At 39.5% G+C, this 22,307-nt stretch overlaps 1 protein-coding gene across 3 annotated transcripts in view; it reads right to left on the bottom strand.

Annotated features, from left to right (window-relative positions):
• The window catches only part of LOC127578611 (IQ motif and SEC7 domain-containing protein 3-like), a 288,463-nt gene that overhangs the window by 39,721 nt on the left and 226,435 nt on the right, over positions 1-22,307 (bottom strand). For all 3 annotated transcript variants that reach the window (XM_052030780.1, XM_052030781.1, XM_052030782.1), the window contains exons 7-12: positions 18,608-18,774; positions 15,923-16,062; positions 10,996-11,121; positions 9,624-9,723; positions 5,793-5,954; positions 1,322-1,414 (exon numbers count right to left, since the gene is read on the bottom strand). In XM_052030780.1, the coding sequence (XP_051886740.1) occupies positions 1,322-1,414; positions 5,793-5,954; positions 9,624-9,723; positions 10,996-11,121; positions 15,923-16,062; positions 18,608-18,774 (788 nt within the window). The remainder of the gene's footprint in view (positions 1-1,321; positions 1,415-5,792; positions 5,955-9,623; positions 9,724-10,995; positions 11,122-15,922; positions 16,063-18,607; positions 18,775-22,307) is intronic.

The following is a 22,307-nucleotide window of genomic DNA, read 5'->3' as shown; positions in this document are numbered from 1 at the left end:
CTTCATTCCACAGTGCAAAACATGCCCTGGAAACACTGCAGAGGTGAAAGCCAGATGATGAAAGTCATGGGTTCCTAAGCGGACCCTTTGTCTTCCTTCACAATCTAAGCAGAAGGAAGTGGAAGCCCATTGGTTCCTCCCAATCACAATTTCCTCTCTGCATTGCACTCAAGCAATACTTCACATCCAAGTCACTAAAAATGGAAATGATCCCATCTCATGTATAATGTACATAAATTTATCTGTACGAATTTCACTGTGTCAGCTATTTTTCATTGCACACTGCAACCACCTACTTTGACAGGCTGCTGAATTCTGGCAAGAAATTGCACTGAAGTGTTAATGTCCCACTCTTTGCAGAGTGATGCCCAGCCAATTTAATTTAATTGGCTGCTTCTAACTTAAATCCATTCTGAAGAAGGGTCTCGGATCTGAAATGTTAACTCTGTTTTTCTTTTCACAGATTCTGCCTTACCTATTGAGTGTTCCCAGCAATTTCCGCTCTTATTTCAGGTTTTCATCTTCTGCAGGTTTTTTCAATTCTTATTTAAGTCTTGCCTCTTGACATCTTACCTGTTCCAAACAACTATTTAATGGGCATTGGTAGAAAATTGTCCCAGAGGCCTTTAACTGAGAGTTAGTACATCTTGAGATTTAGATGACATTTGATTTTACTTGAATTCTTAACTGTACCACAATCTCAAAGAAAGAGAATGCTTCATGTTAATATGTGTGAGTGCAAGTGTGTGACTACAGATTGAAACATAAAAGATTATAGAATAGAGAAGGAGTGAAACACCGAACAAAAGGGAGAAAAATGCTGATAAAAAGCAGTAAGAGTTGTGCAAATCAGAGAAAATGAGAAATCAAATGATGAGGAGGAGGAGGCACAGAAATCAAAAATAGAAAAATGAATGCAGAAACATGCAGTAGAGGGACACATTCTTTTCTTTTACATATTTGGAATGGTTCTGACCCAAAAAATGTGGAGACAAAAGCACATTTTTTAAAATCAAAGTTTTAACCTAAATTCAGTATAATTTGACATTTCAGCAACAGCTCTTTAAAACTTGTGACATAGCAGCCTCCAATCTTACTAGGAGGAAGTTTGTATCATAAAATTCCTACCCACATGTCTTATTTCAACTTCAGGCAGTTGCATCTTTCATGTATGCGGTGAATACATTTTGTGTTCTCAGATCATCAATTTGCATTCTTAACATCAGTCAGCTACTCACAAACAATGCTCTATCAATGAGTTGCTGCTGGCATCACTCCAGCTGACGTTATGTCTCTTGAGTATAAAACAAATCAGCCTGACCTGACGGAGATCCTGGTTTGGTTCGGATGTTAAGCTGAGCTCCATTGTTCTTTGTGGGAGGGATTTTTGATCCCTGTTGCTTTTCCAACTCCCCTGGAGACAAAATTTAAAATGAAGTATTAATATGATATTTATTTAATTAAATTAGTTTAAAAAAAACTTTTCTTACTATTTTCAATTCATTCCAGATTTTGCTTAATGTCCAAAGTCATTACTTTGGAAATATCTATTCCTATAAATTATTACTTCTCTGTTATTTTTGTAGGAACTGATTGACCTCTTGTTTGATAGCAGTGGACTAAAGCCAGCCTGAACTGCAATGTATTTCCCTTTGCCATGCAAGAGCTGAAAATATGCAAAGCACCAAGGCTTTTGAAAATAAATTTATACCCAGGGAAAAGGGGTAGAGACCAGATTGCAGTAAGTGCAGTTTGTTAGAATCATCAACTTGCTCTGAGCTATTGGCCATTGGCATTCCTAAATATTTCTTAATGAACTTTTTTTCTGTGATACAATGAAGTAGTGACTCTGCAATCATATGTACACCTGTGATGAGCTCAATATATGTCAAAATATATTCTACAAGTCTTATTTCTATTAAGTATTGCCTCTGAAATTAAATTAAATATATGAAATTATATGATAACTGATCTACTGTGGATTTTTTAATCTTTGTATAGTAATAGAGGAGGGTTATGTCATGATACACACTGCTAAGGAGGGAACCTTACCAACCATTTTCTTGTTAATATAAATAGTGTTTGCATTAGCCTGTTATATCCATTCTGTGTGGGAACACCAAGTATTCTGAAAAAGGTTTGTTTTGTCTTACAGCATGTGCTTAAGTAAATTACTTTGAGCACTCAGGCCTGCAGTTCTTGAAGGACAAGGTATAGGAAGGATCCAGCTTCTCAATTCTAAGGATTGTGGTGTGTCCAAAAGAACTGGTGCATAAAACAAGCAGTTGGAGAGACATAACTGAAAACTAAAGCATTTCATCAAATATCTCTGGAGGTCTCTGGAGTCCTGCAATTTTGTTCTCTTGCACATCCCTGATTTGAATTACTCCTTCAGTGACAGCCATCTTCTTCTTCCCAGGTTATCCTTGGGTTTGGGAATGACTTACTTCCATTCTGGCTTTCTAGTTTCTGAGCTGTCTTGAAGAGGCCAATGTGGGAGTGGCAGATCCTTCCACACATGGGGCGGATGGTGGCTGACAGGACAGCATATATTCAGCTGTCTCACCCTAGCTTTTCAAACTACACTCTTAGATCTCTCCAACCCTGCATCTTCCTTTTAGATGCTCCTTGAAAGCAAACTTCTGGCTACCTGTCCCAATATCTATTGTTTCAGTGTCAAAATTTGTTTGATATACTTTTGTCAAGTACTTTGGGATGATTTACCATGATAAAGGGCATCTGTAGATGTAATTTATTGTTGTTTATACCCAAACTTGTAGCTTTAGAAGCAATGCCAGAAAAATAAATGCTTCATGTTAGTGTGAAATTTATCATTATGGCGTAAAATTGGATACACTTTGACAATTCCTTTAAGGAGTCATAGATCACACACTGGTTGATTGTGCTAGCCTGCTGACTCTCAATTCCCTGACAGGAGAAATGTGATGCAATATAGTTAGGGAGAGGGCAATGCATGCCAACCTCGTTTAACACAGTCTGTTGGATGCTAATCCAGTTTTCACTCTTGTCTCTGGTTCCCAGAATTGTAAGAGGGGTGCTTGATGTCATCATTATTCATCTCAGAGGGAGAAACACTATAACTAAATAAAGGTTTAGTTTGCAAAATTACCCAATTTGAATCACATTGCTATTGCTCATCTTTAACAGGAATTTTATCTTAATGTGAATCTTAATATTTCCCATCATTTCTTCAACCTGCCACATTACTCAGAAGAAATTTGATACTGAAGGGATCCATTTAGCGTCAGAAGTGCCATGTGTTTATTGCACAGTTTAACTTTGAAGATGAAAAGTGTTTGCATGGTATCCCAATTGAATAAACAAACTAGGCAATTATACCCAATGCAATGAAACTACTATTTGTATTGCAGTGAGGCATTTTAAAGTACATTATGTCAGTCCATTGTGTGTTTGCAAAAAAATTAAAGTAAAATCTTTTTTTCTCATTTTCTTTAGGCACCCCAATTTTAACTTATTAACTTCTCTATGGCCCATGATTTTGGCTGTCTTTATATTTTGAATATTAAGACAGATGTAAGTTCAGCAACATCTAATTTTTCATTTCTGTTAAGCTCTTCTTTACAGAAATATATCATGTTAGCTCCTTCAGGCAATTTTCACTTACCTTCTCTTCTTATTAGGCAGTCCCTTGGGATTGAGGATGACATGCTTCCACTACTGTTAAGTGGGCTCTGAGATGGCTGATGAGGGCCATGTATTAATCACAATCTCCTTGGGGAGGTAGTGGCTGACAGGTCAGGAAGGTGGATAGTTTAGGAAGTGGTGGTGCTCCTTTCACTACATATGCAGGGCTTCTTTGTGCTCCCCCTAGGCTTTCAATCCCATCCTGAATGCTCCTTACCCACCTTGAGTGGTCATAGCCCAGGGATTCCCAAAAGTCAGTGGGGTTGTTGAACTTCTTCAAGGAAGCTTTAAGCATATCCTTGAATCGTCCGCTTGGTATTCTCATCCCATGACAGATCTCAGAATAGTGTGACTGCTTTGGGAGTCTGGTGTTGGGCATGCAATCGATGTGGTCAGCTCAAAGTAACTGAATGGAGAGAAACTAGGGCCTCGATGCTGAGAATGCTGGCCAGGAGAGGGCATTAATGTCAGTTCGCATCCTTCCAGTATACTTGGAAGATTTTGTTGTGGTGTTTTTCCCGTGACTTGAAATGCCTGTTGAAGGCTGTCCAAGTCTCAGAAGGGCAGAGATCACTGTTGCCCAGGTCTGACCTTTTGACCTTTTAAACACTTTTCCTTAATCAACTAAAGACTGTGCTAGTGCATTGAAGTTGGTAGTGAATTTCAGCCTTGTTGTTTGCCTTCGCTGAGAGGCGGCTCTCACAAGATAGGAAATTGTCCACATTTTCCAGGGTGTCATTGTGAACCTTTATCATCAGAGGGTAATGGGGTCACTTATAGTGTCATAGAATCATTACGACACAGAAGGAGGTGATTTAGCCCAATGAGTCAATGCAAGTTCTCCAAAGAACAATCCTGTCAATCCCATTCCCCCACTTTATCCCTGTTGCCATGCAAGTGCCCATCCAATATCACTCTGAAATCACCCTTCAGTTCTGTCACCCTCGTAGGCGGCATGTTCCATGTCATTACGCTCACTGTGTGAAAATATTCTTCCTCACATCTCCCCTATACCTCTTGCCCAAACCTCCGATCTGTGTACTGTAGCCCTTACACCATCAGCTAGTGGGAACTGCTCTGTCTGCCTCATTTGAATCTCCTATCTAAACATATATTTAACCTGTGAATGGAAAGTGTTAACTTTAAAAGTCTAATATCTCTTACTGTGATGATCATAAATAGAATAGGAATTGGTGTTGAAATTGAGTGATGTATTGGAACGACATCAACATGGCTTATGGCAGCTAAATGAAAAATGTGAAAATACATTGAAGTATTGTAGCCACACTGCCTGCACATACTTGCACAAGCAATTCTGTGAATAAATGTTTCAATAAATTTTACTCTGATCATATTACAGATGCCTTTTTTCTGTTTTTAATCACTTCTGTTTCAAGCACGAAGTGACATTTTCTGTAGGTCGTGGAATTATGACTGAAAATTTCATACAGCATTTTTGCCCTATGTCAACAGTTCACTCTGTGATTCACAGCTCCTCTAAATATTATAGGATTCTAAATACACATCTTAAACCCTTTATGATACCACTTCGAACTCCTGGATGGCTTCATGAGGAATGCTACGGAGTGTGAATGTCATTTTTATTTTCCACCAATGATCATCACATTCACCCCTCTACCATCCCACCATTACTAGGACAGTTAGTTCCTCATGGCACCAATGAGGGACTGTGAAAATCAAAATGGATGGGTAGAAAAAAGGATGACCTTTGAGCATTCAGAAGGAGGGTTTAAAAGTCTAAAGGATCTCAGCAGCCTTCCTGTCTGACTCAATCTTCTGGGGTAATTTTGTGGAATTTTTGAAGAAAACTCACAAAAAGTATTATAATGCTTATAAAGATTTAAAAATGTCAACTTTCCACTGCCCAGTCCAAAAACATGATTGCATTGACCTATTGTTTTCCAGCAGAATTGGACATTGGTGGATGCTGCCTCTCAGCTCCCTCTGATATTGTACAGCTGCAAGAATTATGCAGGCTGACAATCCCTGAAATCAACGATTATTATATTTGCAGAGTAAAGGATTTTCATTTTAACCAGTTGGGCTCAACTGACAGCTAAACATATTTGCAATAGAAATAAGCACACGTAAACACAACTACTCACAGTCAATTCGAATTTGCTCCATTTCTGTTACTTCAGCTATTGACTCCTTCAGCTCCTCGACAAACTTCTGGAGTTCCTCTGAGCTTTGTGCACAGAAACTGAGTGCTTGCTTCTTCTCAGAGCCAGAAACAGATGACACCAGGGTGATCCCATGAGGATAAACTAACAGACAAAACACTCAGGAATTAGCCCAGTTAATGTAAATTGTTTCCTTTTCTTTTCTGCAGCTTATACCATGTAATTTCTAAGTAGAAGGAGACAAGGATGCAACAGAGATAATTAACCTTGACCTGTGCTACAAAAAACTTCACATAAAATTAACTGCTTAAAGAGAAAGCTCAGGGAAGTACATTTGTTCATACATAAATGTATTAAAGGTCACATGTTATCTTCAGCTGACATATGATCTGAATAAAGATTCCAGAGTAGGTCCTGGTAATTCTGAGTGTAAGTTTACAAGAGTGCAAAGTTCTTGCCTGATATAGATAGAACATAGAACATAAAACATACTACAGTACAGCACAGGAACAAGCTCTTCAACCCACCATGTCTGCACTGACAACAGTCCCAATATGAACTAATCTCACCTACCTGCACTTGATCCGTATCCCTCTGTTCCCTGCCTGTTCATGTGTCTCTTAAACACTGTTATTGTATCTGCTTCTACCACCTCCCCTGGCAGTGCATTCCAGGCACCTACCACGCTCTGTGTAAAAAATCTTGCCTCACAAATCTCCTTTAAACTTTTCCCCTCTCACAACTTTTCCCCTCTCACAAACTTCTGCCCTTTAGTATTCGACATTTCCACCCTGGGAAAAAGATTTTCACTAACTACCTTATCAGTGCCTTTCGTAATTTTATATACTTCTATCAGGTTGCACCTCAGCCTCTGACACTCTAGAGAAAACAATCTAAGTTTGTCCAACCCACTCCTTATATCTAATACACTCCAATTCAGGCAGCATCCTGGTGAATCTCTTCTGCCCCCTCTCCAAAGCCTCCACATCCTACCTACAGTGCAGCGAACAGAACAACACACAATACTCCAAATGCGGCCTGACTAAAGTTTTATACAGTTGCAATATGACTTTTATACTCAATGCAAGAACCAACAAAGGCAAGCATTCTGTACGCCTTCTTTACCACCCTATCAGCTTGTGTTGCCACTTTCAGGGAGCTATGGACTTGCACCCCAAGATCCCTCTGTACATCAGTGCTCCTAAGGGTCCTGCCATTTACTGTACCCGTTCCTTTTGTACTTGATCTCCCAAAATGCAGCACCTCACATCCATCCGCCATTGTTTGCTCAGATTTGCAACTGATTTATATCCTACTGTATTGTTTGACAACCTTCCTCACTATCCAGTTAACTGATTACTTAGAAAATAGATTTATACCCCAGTCAAACTAAGAAAGATCAAGACCATAACTCGTTTTCTGTGAAAAAAAAATTCTGTGTTATCTGCAAATCTACCCATCAGACCACCAATATTTTCATCCAAATCATTCATATATATTATAAACAACAGAGGTCCCAGCACTGATCCTTGTGGAACAGCACTGGTCACAAATCTCCAGTCAGAAAAACACCCTCTATCACTACCCTCTGTCTTCTATGATCAAGCCAATTTTCAATCCAATTTTCCAGATCGCCTGGGACCTCATGTGACTTAATCTTCTGGACCAACCTACCCTGAGGGACATTGTTTAATGCATTTCTGAAGTTCATAAAGACAATATCCAATGCCCCACCATCATCAATCATCTTTGTCACTTCCTCAAAAAACTCAATGAAATTTGAGAGATAGGACCTCCCCACCATAAAGCCATGGTGACTAATAAATCCATGCTTTTCCAAAGGCAAGTAAATCCTGTCCCTAAGAATCTGCTCCAATAATTTCCCAAGCACTGATGTAAGGTTCACTTGCCTATAATTTCCTGGTTTGCCCCTGTTGCCCTTCTTATACAAAGGAACAACATAGGCAATTCTCCAGTCTTCTGGCACCTCGCCCGTAGCTAAGGAGGATACAAGGTTCTCTGTCTCCTACCTTGCTTCCCTCAGTATCCTAGGATAGATCCCATCAGGCTCTGGGGTCATCCACCTTAATGTTTTACAAGATAACCAACACCTCCTCCTTCTTAATGTCAACATGCCCTAGAATATCAATACAGCCCTCCCAAATCTCACCACAAACCATCTCCTCCTTAGTGAATACCGATGCAAAGTACTCAGTAAAGACTTCGCCCACTTCTTCCAGTTCCACGCATAAACCCTTCCTTTGTCTCTGAGTGGGACCTACTCTTTCCCTAGCTACCCTCTTGCTCCTAATATATGTATAAGATAGGTATCACATGTTCAACGGTCCCATGCTTTTTCCTCGCAGGTATTAAGAGGCTGAGTATTGGGATGTCACCATCTGTGCCTACATTATGTACTTCTGTGATAACTACTTTATCCTCAAGAACATAACGAAGAATGTGAAGATCCCTTTCTTGTCTTTTTCTGGTGTGGGAGCAATTCTTAATGGGAGCAGTAACATATAGGAACAGAACAAATATGTAAAGTGGTATTTTCACCATTTCCTTCATGCTGTTAGTGAAGAGCTCTTCACATTGCTCCACTCACCCTATCTTTATCCTCTCATATCAAGGCAATAGGGAGTTATTACAGGAAACAGAGAAATGTTGTAATGATCAATAGTAAATAAGGTAACACAGAAGCATAAGGCACAATAGCACAGAAGAAAATGTTAAGATGTTTAATCTCTCCTTCTAATCAACTTTGGCCAGCTCCTCTCTCATGCCTCTGTAGCTACCTTCACTCACCAGTAATACTGATATATCTGATTTTAGCTTCTCCCTCTCAAACTGCAGGGTGAATTCTGTCATATTATGATCACTGCCTCCTCAGGGTTCCTTTGCCTTAAGCTCCCTAATCAACTCCGGTTCATTGCACAACACCAGATCCAGAATTGCCTTTTCCCTAGTGACCTCGACCACAAGCTGCTCTAAAAAGCCATCTCATAGACATTCTACAAATTCCTTCTCTTGGGATCTACCTGAATATTGAAATCCACCATGACCACCGTAACATTGCCCTTCTTACATGCCTTTTCGATCTTCCCTTGTTATTTGTACCCCACATCCTGGCTACTATTTGGAGGCCTGTATGTAACTCCCATCAGGGTCTATTTACTCTTGCAGTTTCTTAACTCTACCCACAAGGATTCTACATCTTCTGATCCTATGTCATTTCTTGCTAAAGATTTGATTTCATTTTTTACCAACAGAGCCACCTGACCCCCTCTTCCCGTCTTTTCAATAGGATGTGTATCCTTAGATGTTTAGCTCCCAGCTGTGATTTTCTTTCAGCACGACTCTGTGATGCCCACAATGTCATACCTGCCAATTTCTAACTGCGCTAGAAGCTCATCTACCTTTTATCGTATACTGCGCGCATTCAAATTTAACACCTTCAGTCCTGGATTCACCACCCTTCTTCTCAAATTTACCAAGGTCATTGAGGTGGCAAAGAATTTCTAGGCCTTGTGGCTTTGATTTTTGGTGGCATTACATAATTTCAAGATTGGACATTCATTAGATCATTTTCCCAAATCAGGAGGGATGTACAATGGTCACCTGATCTGACATCACCTGTTTTACATTATCAGCTGAGTTATATCCTCAATTACTTTAGCATTGAGGGTAAGGAAGTAAATCAAAGAATATGTTATTATAACCTGACTAAAGCAATTACAACCTTAGAGGTTGGAAAGAACAATCTATCTATAACTCAACATGAATCAACTTGAAGAATTCAGAAACACTCACATTCAGTCTCAAAGAGATGAATCTGCATTCCCAGTAGGCCAATAGACTTGTAGAAAGTGTATGTAGCAGAACTTTTCTTTTTTGCACACAGTTTAAGTATCTGTAATAGATAATAAATTAAGTCAGCACTTTAATGAAAGCAATCCCCAGGTTACATAAGGGTTCCACTCCTGAGAACTGTCTGCAAGCTGATTTCTCTGCAAGTCAGAAACATCCATTTACTTTAGCTACCCATATCATATTGCTCCATATACACTTGCTATAATTCTTTCATTTCGTTGAATGTTCACCCTAATACTACCCATCATATTCATTAATGGCATATCTGCTGTAGCCAGTGATTAATGAACATCACATTTTATTATTATTATTACTAACTTGATAAATGGTTTAAAAATAGGAGAATCTGCATAGTCAGATTTCTGTAAGTCAGGTCATCTATAACTTGTATATATACAAGCCCCTGTATATATTGCATAATATGTACCTTAGGAACCATGTGTACTATATAGTATTATTTTTGTGTACTATATGGGACTACTTTTGATACATTGTTGAACCAGTTACTACTATTAGATGAGTAAAGATGAGCAATAGAGTATGTCGCTCTAGCCTTGTTACTTGGTTTACTAAATAGCAATACAAAAGAGTACACAGATGCTAAATTCAATAAAGCTTAAGATAATCAAGGGAGAAGGAAATTGGCATCCCTTATATTATATTAGTTACAGGTCTGTACCAGATATTTTAACAAGCATGGCTGCGCAGGAGTTAAGACAAGAGGAAAGATCAGGACAAATTCTAACTCTGTTGTTTAGGGTGCATCCAGAGCCCAACTTTTAAATGCAGATGGAAGATCATTGTACTGCTGGATGAGAGCTTTTACACCACGCTGGAGGAATCCACTTCCAACAAAGGGAGAGTCATTGTTTCCAGACAGTCATCTTCTGACTTGAAAAAAGGGAAGAATTGAGGAGTGCAGCAGTTGAAAACGTCGTGTCAACTGCCAAGGTACCTGGCACCGTCCCAGATCATGTCCTCATATCATCACAAACCAGTTGCACCTTCAATAAGAGGAAGCCTTTCTCGTCCACATACATATTGAGATCTTATATCAGAAGCTTAATATGTGTAGTTGATGATATCAATCATTACAATCCCCTGCTTGTGTCAGGCAAGCTCAGCAGACTAACCAATCTTGATGAAGGTATTCCAAATAAGTTTAAGGCATAAGGAATAGAGATTGTTTTTTTTTCCATGTTAGCACTTGGTCCACAGGACCTTGACAAATTCTCATGAATAGTTGAAGGGAACTTCATGCTTGCAGTATTTGTCTACTCAGGTGTGTAAGCACCAATAGAGAGATTCTTACCACAACCAAGTCATTAAAGAGAAAGACCTCTCGCTGATGAGCTGCCTGCTTCTGTGCTTTGTTGATGTCCATCACCTCAAAGAGCCGGCTGCAACAAACCAATCGCCGATGGGGGACGGAAAGGTCCTGTGAATGCACCAAACAATGAGTTCACTCTGGTGTCCAGGATGAATATTATCTCACATTACTCCAGCAATGGTAAGCTGACCAACCATTGTTCAAACAGTATGTTAAAACATTACAGTTCCTCCTTATATTATTTCATTAATATCAAAGCTCTATTAGTTATCTGAAACTTTGACTTTCCATAAAAATTCTATGTAAAGAAGTAAATTCGTCAAGTTTGCTCCAAAATTCAAAGAATCACATATTTAATCATGTAAATTTTGTTTTTGCTTCTCTGATTCTCAGTTTACATCCGAAATTTCTAACTCACCAAACATTTAGGTAAAGCTCATGAAGAGTTGATTTCCTTTAACTTATACAATCCAAGCAGAATTTTGATGCAGACATGGAATTCTCAAAGACAAATTGCCTTCTGCATACTCCTATTAATTAGAATCTAATGAATATTATCGAATCACATTGTAAGTTTCATGAGTCAAATTTATCCCATTCCCTCATTAAACAAGACGGGAAAATAGGAATGAAGACAAACGATTCTATTTTCAAAACTGAGGAGTATTCAAGTAGTAGGAAATAATTTCTGTCATCTTCTTTGTATTGAATGCAAGAGAATCAATTAACTTCTCATTTTCCATCATTGTGAAGAATTTTGGTGACTTTGACTTAGATTCTATGCTGAGTGTTCAAGAATTACTCAAGGTGAGAACCTTGCTACAATGATTGTCAGAAGATTGCGTTTTCAAGGCCTATTCCAGTACTTCAGTGTAATGTTAAGAGAGAGGGATTGGCATTATGTGTTTAAAGCAACCTTGATTACTAATTCTTTATGAGTTTAGGCCATTTTCAACCAATGTTTTCGTGTAAAATCATAAGAAATGCCTGAAATGAAATCATACTCTTCTGTTTTGAACTACATATCATTCCCACCCAAAAATTGTTTAACTCCACCTTGCTAACATGAACGACTTTGGCCTTGCCTCAATGCATCTGCTACTGAAACCTACATCCATCTCTTTGTTACCTCTAGACTTGTCTATTCAAATATACACTGGTCAGCCTCTCTCCCCACACTCTCTGTAAATATGAGGTGACCCAAAGATACCTACCATGACCATTTACCTATCACTCTGTGCCTACTGACTCACACCGGCTCCCAGTTAAGCATTGTCTCAGTGCTGTATATGTTTCTAGTCTCTGGTGACGTGCAGATGCCTTTCAATTGGAATTTCCCATATTTGATGCACTAAACAGGCTTCATTCTGTTAATTAGAAGCAGCTGCTGGCACCAACTCTGAAATCATCAAAATAATTGCTTTAAGAAATTATGATTACGGTTTATTGCTTTTAGGAAGTGTTAAGACCTGTGTGTGTTTTTCATAGACATTGCCACTTGCAAGATTCAGTTGTAGCAAAGTCATTCACATGTTGACCCCTGGGGAAAAGTGTTAGCACTTTTAAGGTAATCTTTTCATAGCAGCCTCCGTCCAACCATTCAAACTATACTGATGTCATTGCTTCAGTGTTCAATCTTCTGCATCAGTTTTGCTCTCTCCACCACTGTTAGAGGAAAATCACCTTCATGGCCCAGGTCATGCCGGTGGCCAGCAGGCAGATCCATAGAAAAGTACAAACTAGCTGTATTATGTGTATCAGCATCTGACATCCAATTATGACCCTATATTTACTAATGAATCCAAGGATGGATCCTGATTGATTGAGTTGAGAGGCTGGATACACTGCATATCGTGTCATATCAGTATTACATCAGCACAGCTTGCTACATGTCTCCTCTTTCTGCATTGGAAGCAGTTCACCACACTAAACTGGATTACTTGTTATGGGTGATGCCACAACATCATTAACAGCTTTTCCTGCCAGTCTTGCCTTTTCATACCAAACTCACTTTCTTTGCTGGGACTTAATATCGCAGCTCCCATTTTGCCTTTGCTCTTTGTCATGTTTTGCATGAACATGGAGACCAGCCAAAATTCTTTAGCATTTTTGGAATCTATCTCCATTAATGTTGTGATTTTAAATGCACATTCAAAAATTAACCATGGTGATGCAAGGTCATCCACCTGAAATGTCAATCTGTTTTTGTCTCCTCAAGGATGGCCTTCCTGACCTGCTCAGTATGTCGAGCACTCGTATTTATTTCAGAATTTCAGCATCTGTTTTTTTTTGCTAAATATTGTATATCTAATAATTTAGATAGAATTTCTTTATGTGTTAGACCTCACACAAACTTGTCCTGTGGAACTCATATAGGAAGACATCAAAATTACATTTGAGACAGATTCGTCAGCACTATATAATCATGAATGGTCTTGCCTGTTTCTGGTCCCGAATGATCTCTGAAGGTGCCTGAAGAAAAATGTGATTTTTCAAGCTCCCTCAGTGAATGTCTTTTTTGGCACTGGGAAATCTGTCAAAATGGCACAGATATCCAGGTCTATCTCTGTAAAGAAGATTGCTTTCTTATGTTGTTGAATGGTGTTGTTTTGAAAATGCACACTTCCTCTCTCGCCCAATTTCAACAATACTGTTTGCCCTGAAGAGCATCTCCATCCTTTCTACGTGAGAACTGAAGGGCTCCTGTGCTTCATCATCAGCTCCACTGTTCTCGATATAGCTGGACTGAGTCTGAGCTGCCATCTTACACTGTTCCTGCTTTAATAGTTACAACTCTACGAGCTACATGTACAAACCTTTATTCCCCTTGTGCGTGAGTCTGAATTCAAGTGCCATCACTTCAACCTTCTTGATGAAGTTACATGCAGTGACTAACTGTGAGTTTTCAGACTCACTCTACCACCATGAGTTTGTAGCTACTGGATGTATTAGCAACTTCAATTCTATTCCCTCCCATTCTTTCTGCCAGTGTAATACATATACTTCTGAGGGTTCCCAGTTTCTAACAAAGCAACATACAGAGTGTGCAGAGTGTTATATGGGAAACATGGAGGGCCCTAGAAAGTGTGTCTGGTTTATTTGAGATTCTTCTCCAAATGCAAATGCTCAGGACAATACACACATGATCTAATACATCCTGCAGTCCCAATTTTAAAATTATCATCCTTGTTTTCAAATCCTTGGTGGACTTACAGATCCCTGCCTCTGTAATTTTCAGCCACATAACTCTCTGAGATACCTGTGATTTGCTATTTCATCTTTTGAGCATCCCTGAATTTAATCTCCCCCCTACCGACATCCATGTCTTCAACTGCCTTGGGCTTAAGCTCTTGAATTCCTTTCTGCCACTCTTTGTTAACACTTTCCTTAAAACCTACTCTTTAAACAAGTCTTTGATCATCTGCCCTAATACCTGTCTTTGTGTCTCCAAATCAGTTTTAGTTTGATAGTGCTCCCATGAAGTGCCTTGGGACATTTTTCTAGATTAAAGGTACAATATAAATCAAACACTGTTGTTGTAGATTTGCAGAATTTTCAAGCCCAACATTTTTGTGAGCTTATTTTATAACTCTAATTAATTTCCAATATCAATCTCATGAACCTTGGTTAGACTTTTGTACAGTTCTAATTATCTTCTGCTAATTTGGAGACTAACACGGCACCAATTATTTCAATGTTTCATAGAAATTAACTTCACTCTTTTTTTAAATAGTCAATAATGTAAAACAGAGAATCCCATTTGACTCCTATGGCTTTTCGATTTGCATTTCCACCCCTTACAGATCTATGGTACTGGAATGATTTTGTGGGATAGTGAGGTGCCTCTTCATCTCTTGTCTATGGCTCCCCAAACAATTCCTGTGGCTCTGTTGATCCATAAGAGTTGCAGCAGAAAATCAATAAGTTACCCCCAGAATTTCAAGCTATTATTTGTCCCTTTAGAGCACATTGTAATTCAGTTCTATTAAGATTACTATTCTGGGTATATTTATCTTTTATTCTTTTCTACAAAATGTACTCTACCCTTTTCTATGAGAAACTCCTGTTGGTCAGCTCAGTTTGGAGAAAGAAAGGTACCTTACTCAGCCGATCGAGGCTAGAGTTATATCTGTCTATTGTTCATGGAATGCACCTCCCCTATTGTTGATTTCCTCTCTTTGGTCTGATTGATTCATTACCCATGAATTGGCCACTAGATGGCACATCTGAGTCTTTCAGCCTCTCTGCTGACGGGTTGCAGAACATGACATGAATGTGTTGACAAGCCGTTCAAAGGCCATTTTGAAGGATAAAGCAAATTTAATGGTAATATTCACTGCAGACAGAGCAATGTCTGGCATTAATTTGTTGCAAAATCAATCTACACAGAATCATAAGGATCCACTGTGCACAAGAAAAATTACTCTCACAAAAGCAATAAAAAAATTGCAGGGGCCACTAATGTCTGTTGAACATTGTCAGCAATTCAATAACTTGATGGTTGAGTATCTGACTCCCAAGCATAATGTGGTGAAATTTTGTCCCCAGTCCTCCTATCACTCAAAGCAGTGTAAATAAGGTGGTGATGATTCAGTTTAAAGGAAAAAAAATGGTGACAGGTACAAAGCAAAATGTCATTTAACCATTGCCCATTTTACTGTACTGCACAATATCAGATTCCACTCAAAATCTTTCTCTTCACCCAGACGGCTGACACATTTTGAATTAAAAGCAAATTCACAGCTGGTCACAAAGCAGGGATTTTGAAAAACTCATAAACCAGATTACTGACTATAACAGATAAATGGTAGCAAGGTACCTATTTAGGGAAGGGAAATGAGAAATATCTGCATCATGTAAGCATGTGGGAATCATCAAGACATAATTAGCAAAAATTCAGTGAACTTACTGCTTTCATCCCCACAATTGATTTTTCTACTTTGGTTACATATGTTACATGATCTTCATTGGATTTTAATTCTTTCTGTTGAATTCGTTCATAAATACCAACAACCATCTCACGAGGAATGTCCACTCCATCATCCACACCTAGTTAGGGGAAGTGAAGGAATGAGAAGAAAGAAATAAGTACTATATACTGCGGTGCAGAATCAAAGAAATTGGATTCAGATTAAGTTGAATTAGTAATACTTAAATTTGGTTAATCTTAAAGACACAATAAATTGATCTGAGTCTCAAAAACAAGAATGCTAACCATGCCAAATAACTTGTGTTATCAATCTTCCTGTCAGCTTCCTCATCATCATGACAAGTGACATTCAGGTAGTAATTGGAAAGCCAATTTTTATTATTCATTTACTTTGTATATTGAAATGCATAATTATACCCATTGTTTATTTAAACCAATGGAGATAATAGGTAGTAGTGGAATGGATAATTCCAAATTATCAAATGCCACTGATCTTGCTACAGGATATTTTCCAATCCTATATTCGCTTTAATTCTTTGAATTCTCTGAAGATGAAGCTAAACCCAAAGTGAAGATGTTCCACGCTTTAATCCAATCAAACAGCACTATTGCAAATGTATTCTGCCCATAACTGCGAGGCTGAATTCTTTTCCTGATGGTATCTTGTGACATCTTTGTCCTTTCACTCATCAAAATAAAACCACCTCTAGCTTGATGTGGTTTCTTTCCAGATCTCTCATCACTCAGTTGCAAGACCAGGAAATCACCTTTAATTGAATTGTCATGACAGGAAAATATGGAAGTATTCTTCTGGTGCAGCATTTAAAATCCAGCAACTAATTAACAGACATCATTCCTCAGCAGATGAGAGACGGAAGGGAAGCCTTGGGAGTGCCAGCAACTGGAACAGCTCCAGACTTTGGAATGGGTCAGTACACATTCCTGATTTTTAACCTCCTCTGTCAGTGGGCATATCAATAGCTGCCTCACTCAAAGTTCTGTAATTTTCTTTCTAAACCTCTCCGGCTCACCCTTCTTTAGGATGCTTGAGTAATTTCTTTACTCCAGACCTCTCTGTGAGTTTACCATGATATTCTTCTGGTTAACCTACTATTATTCCACCCTCACTCCCTTATAACTTGCTCTTTTCTAATGCTTTAGCCTTTCTCCTTATTATACCACATTCTATCCTAATCTTGAACTTCACTTAGTTATGGCTACTACAACTAAGATGTTCTCCTTCCTTACTTATCCTATCTATCTTTCCTGGGTCATTAGCCATTTCAAGTTCCAGCAGTGTTCCTCTTCTTGTTGGATTTATCTCACTCCATTTGTAACCATCCATTCCATATCCCTGATCGCCATCTACCCTTTCCATTGGATTAAGCATCCAGTGGCTACATTAAAAAAAAACTGATTACCTTTTAAGTTTCACTACTAGTTGGAGGCAGATGAATTTCCTCATGATTATTATTTAATAAATTTTATTTACCCCATAGATTTGCTAATATAATTCTTCTTCCAGTACTTTTCTGCAATGTTGTGGTCTGCATGCTGTACCTACTGAGGTGATGAGTCCATTCTTATCTTTCAATGAATTTGCATGGATCTTGTATCTACCTCATTGCAAGTTAACACCCTAAGTTGTTTATTGGTGGCTTCTGGCATGGTGGCTAAAAGTGCAACAACAGAGGCTTTGAACAAAACATTTTCACATTGCTTCCAAGATTTCACTAAGAGGTCAAAAGATTTGACTCAACCTATCTGAATGTATTCAAGATTTGGACGATAGAAAGGAAAATGTGGACATATTAAAAAGGACTCAGCAGAAGTTGGAAAGCAAGAGAGTGTGACTGTGAACATGCTTTGGTGAGTCAACCCTTACAAAAAATGATAAAGTATCAGTGTGTTCTCCTGACTGCTGTAACTGCTTCCACAGAATTCTTCCAAGGTGCAATGGAACAGTACTATTTTCTTTCAAATACTGCTGCAATACAAGACACTTTTTCATGGGTTTAGGCTTATCTTAAAATGCTAAAAGGAAAAGTCAATTATTGTAGCTTTAAGAAAAGGAGAAGTAAATTGCATCAGCATATCTATTTATATTGACAGCCATGAATAACACTCCTTTATAAGCATTCAGACATGGAAATAAAGGGCAAAATCCATTACAGCAGGGAACACAAAGGTGTGCAGACTAGCCGGTGTACAAGAACCTCACCCACCCACTAACCCCTGGGTTCCAGTGCCTGCCTACGCCCTGCTTCAATCTCCCTCCCTAACTTTGGTTGGTTGGAAATCAACAATCCTGACTCCCCACCATCCAGCCCGCCTGCCTGCCCCCTCCCATCCCACCATCTGCTGTCCTCACCTTTGCCTAGGCTATACATATAACACCACCAGCTCACTTGCATAGAAAAATAACCCTTCAATTTCCAATCAGAAGTTCGCATTTTATCCCCAAATCTTTGGAAAAATGATATATTCCTACAACTCATCTTCTCTAAAAATGTAACTATAGAAGGACACATATTGTGTATGACAATTGACTTCTTCTACTTGATCACTGTTATACAGCCACGATTTTATTTTCAATTGACATTCTCCAGCATTAGTGAAATGTTCCCATTATTTCCCAAGATAATGTTAGATAGCTGCACTCACCCCGTAGGTTACGGATGAAGTCTTCCAGCATCATTTTCCGATCAGGTTTGATGTTGGGGCTGTACATGTCTGTGTTAAGCAAAATGATAGCAAAAGCTAGGATGAAGATGGTGTCCGGATTGTGGAACTGTTGAACCACATCAGGGTTGCACATGCAATAGCGCTGGCTGAAAGAAGCACACAGAATAGTTAATACTAGTGAGAAACGTGCACATGATTGACTTGCTGGCTCAGCCTCTAGCAAAGAACCAGAAGCAAATAAATTCAGTGCATATCTTGCTGTAAAATTGACAGCATTAGATAAGACAATCCTCCTCTATTATATACAATCCCCCAGAGGAATGCATTACTCTGAAAGAATATGCTGATTTTTGTACTGGTTTAATTAAAGTCCTGATAATTTCCTCGACTGGTCATTCAAGGTCTCACTGTAAGTATCATAAGGATGAAGATACATCATAACCTGGTTGACATACTTTCAAGAAATTCTTCTACTAATGGGACTACTACCTTTCTCATATAAATAATCAGCATTGTACATCGAGTTACTTGAACAAATTTGTGCTACTACTCAGAAATGTCCTGTGGATAGAATCACTTGTCAGCAATATGCATTATACAGCAGCTTGCATTCTCCAAATATAAGCTGAGGTTATGAAGCCCACTGGGGAACTGCTGGAGTGAAGGTATAATAGTGCAGGTCAATGAAAGGGTAGGTAGCACTGAGGCAATGCTCAGTTTTTTTTATATTTCAGGAAATACAAAGATAGACAAGTAAGGGAAAGCAAGGAGCAAGTGGAAAGGGACGATGGGTGGAAGAGAGAGGGTATTAGGGTTGGAGGTGGCAAAGAGAACAGAGATACCAGCAAAGCACCAGTTCTCCACATGCCCTGAGAAGGAAGGGGAGAGGGAGTGGGAGAGTTGTTTTACATCACTGTTAACTTCATATCTCTGGACGAGAGAACATGTTTTTCCAAACAGCCAGCAAGTTCTGCAAAGGGCAGGTTTTCAGTTCAGGGGGTTTGGCACTCTAGTGCTGCTGTGCAAGTGAGGCACAATTTGTTTTCCTTGATCCCCATGAGGTGGTTATTGTTGAAATAGTAGATCTGGAATCAATGGGAGGAGTATTTCAGGAACTGCAGTCAATGCTAGAACAAGAAATCTCAATGGACAGGTCTCCAAAATCACTGCATGTAATTTGCATTCCTGCCTCCTCTCTGACACGGCAATCTGTAAACAGCTGAAAAGTAGGGTACAAACCAGGGACAACACAGCAATTATAGACCTGAACAGCAATTTGCTATCATACTCTGGGAGGTCAAGTACATCAACATCAATATAAACCATCCTGAGTGAGACACAACAAGCTAGAGAAGACAGATTCCACGACAAATGCTGTTGGTACACCTTTGAGACATAAGACACTGTAGATTCTGGAATCTGGAGGAAAAAAACAAACTGTTGGAGAAACTCAGGAGGATAGGCAGCATCTGTGGAGGGAAATAGACAGTCAACGTTTTGGGCTGAGTCCCTTCATCCGGACTGAAAGATAACTGGGGAGATAGGCAGTGTAAAGAGGTGAGGGGAAGAGGTGGAGCAAGTGTCAACCTCCTCCCCTGGAAACATTAAGACTTTGCTCACACTCAACTATTTCCAGTGAGCAGACTCCATCATTTACATTCCTTACAACAGGTTCCTAGAGCAAGCATTCTACTCTGAGGCCATCATTGGACGAGCTTTCCAGGAGGATGGAAAGAGTGTTTCCAGTTTCCCAAAGTTTCTGGTAACATCCCAACTGACACATGCAAATCCTCAGCTCCTGACTGCTCACTACGGAATGTCCAGGAAGGCAGTCAGTAGGTTGAATCTCTATGTTGGAAGCACACACAGGACAAACACAAACAGCTGAAAGACAGCACAACATCCCAAACTACCTACTAGCCAAGCACCATCAGCCCTACCTGTGGCAGAACTGATGGATCCTTCAATGCACTCTTCAGCCATACAGTCATACAACACAGAAGTAGACCCTTCGGCCCACAATGCCCAAACCAACAATCAAGTACCCATCCATACTAATCCCATTTATCAGCACTTGCTCCACTGCTTCCTGTGTCTTAGGGATTCAAGTGCTCACATAGATACTTCTTAAATGTTGCAAGAGTACCTGGGCCTACCATCTTCTCAGGCAGTGCGTTCCAGATTCCAACCACCCTCTGGGTGAAACAATTCTTCCTCAGATCCCTGCTAAGCTTCCTATCCCATACATTAAACCTAAGCCCTCTGGTTTTAGATACCTCTGCTATGGGAAAAGGTTTATCACTTTCTACCCCATTTGTGCCCTTCATAATTTTGTATACCTCAGTCAAATACCCCTCAGCATCCTCTTCTCCTAGGAAAACAAACCCAGATTATCCAATCCCTTTTCATAATTGAAACATTCCAACCTTTGCAACATCCTGGTGAATCAGCTTTGCACATCTCCAGTGCAATCCCAACATTGCTATAGTCCGGCAACAAGAAATGCACACAGTACTCCAGCTGTGGCCTAACCATGTCTTATAAAGTCATAGAGTCACACAGCTCCAAGCAGACCCTTCCACCCACCATGTCCATATCAACCTTCAGGTACCCATCTCTACTAACCACATTTACAGCAATTAGTCTTTAGCATTCTATGCCTTGGCAATTCAAATGCTTGTCTAGATACTTTTTAAATGTTGTAAGAGTACCTGCCTTCACCGCCCACTCAGAAAAGCTGTACCATGGCCTCCCTGCAGTTATATTCCATGTCCTGACCAATGAAGGTAAATATCCCATAGACCTTGTTCACCAACATATCTACCTGTGCTACCACCTTCAGGGATCTTTGGACATGTACATCAGGGTTGGTCTGTTTCTCAATACTCCCTAGGGCCCTATTATTTGTGTGCATCCCCCTAGACTTATCGGTCCTCCCAACATACATCATCTCACTCTCTGTCTCTGTCTCAGTTGATAGGTTAGCACAAACATCCATTACAAGCCCACAGACTCCCATAGCAATACACATGAACTCTTCCAATCTAGTGTATTACATTCAGTGCTCAGAGTGTGGTCTCCTCTACACTGGAGAAACCAAATGCAGATGGGATGACCACTTTGTGGATCACCTTTGTTCAGTCCACAGGGGTGACCATGAGTTTCCAGTTATTGGACATAATAATTCTCCATCCCACTCCTGCTCTGACCTCTCTGTCTGTGGCCTCCTGCACTGTCCCAAGGAGGCCAAATATATGCTTGAGGAACAGCAAGCACCTCATCTTCTGACTAGGCACACTGCGGTCTTCAGGACTCAATATCAAATTCAACAAAGTCCTGTAAGTCTCTGGCCAGTCCTGCTGTAATATTAACAGTTTTCTCTCTCCACAGATACAGCCTGAGTGCTGGGCATTTCTAACATTCCCCTTTTGGTTTCAGTTCTCTGCAACAGCTTAGACCTGCATTTCACAGCATTTACATGTCTTCTTGATTATTTTCTCTTTCTCTAATACCCTCATTAATCTGTCAACCAGACAGCCTAGCCTTATCAGAGATATTCCCTTTGTTTTACCAACCCTCCCGTACTCTGCAACTTAACACTAACTTGTCTTTTCACTTTTCCAGTCCTGATGAAAAGCCTTTGATATGAAATGTTAATTTTGTTTCTCTTTCCACAGAT

This window comes from Pristis pectinata, chromosome 15 (assembly GCF_009764475.1).
Source record: "Pristis pectinata isolate sPriPec2 chromosome 15, sPriPec2.1.pri, whole genome shotgun sequence".
Lineage (NCBI taxonomy): Eukaryota > Metazoa > Chordata > Chondrichthyes > Rhinopristiformes > Pristidae > Pristis > Pristis pectinata.
Note: the sequence above shows the minus strand (reverse complement) of the source record. Positions and strands in the feature narration are given on the sequence as shown.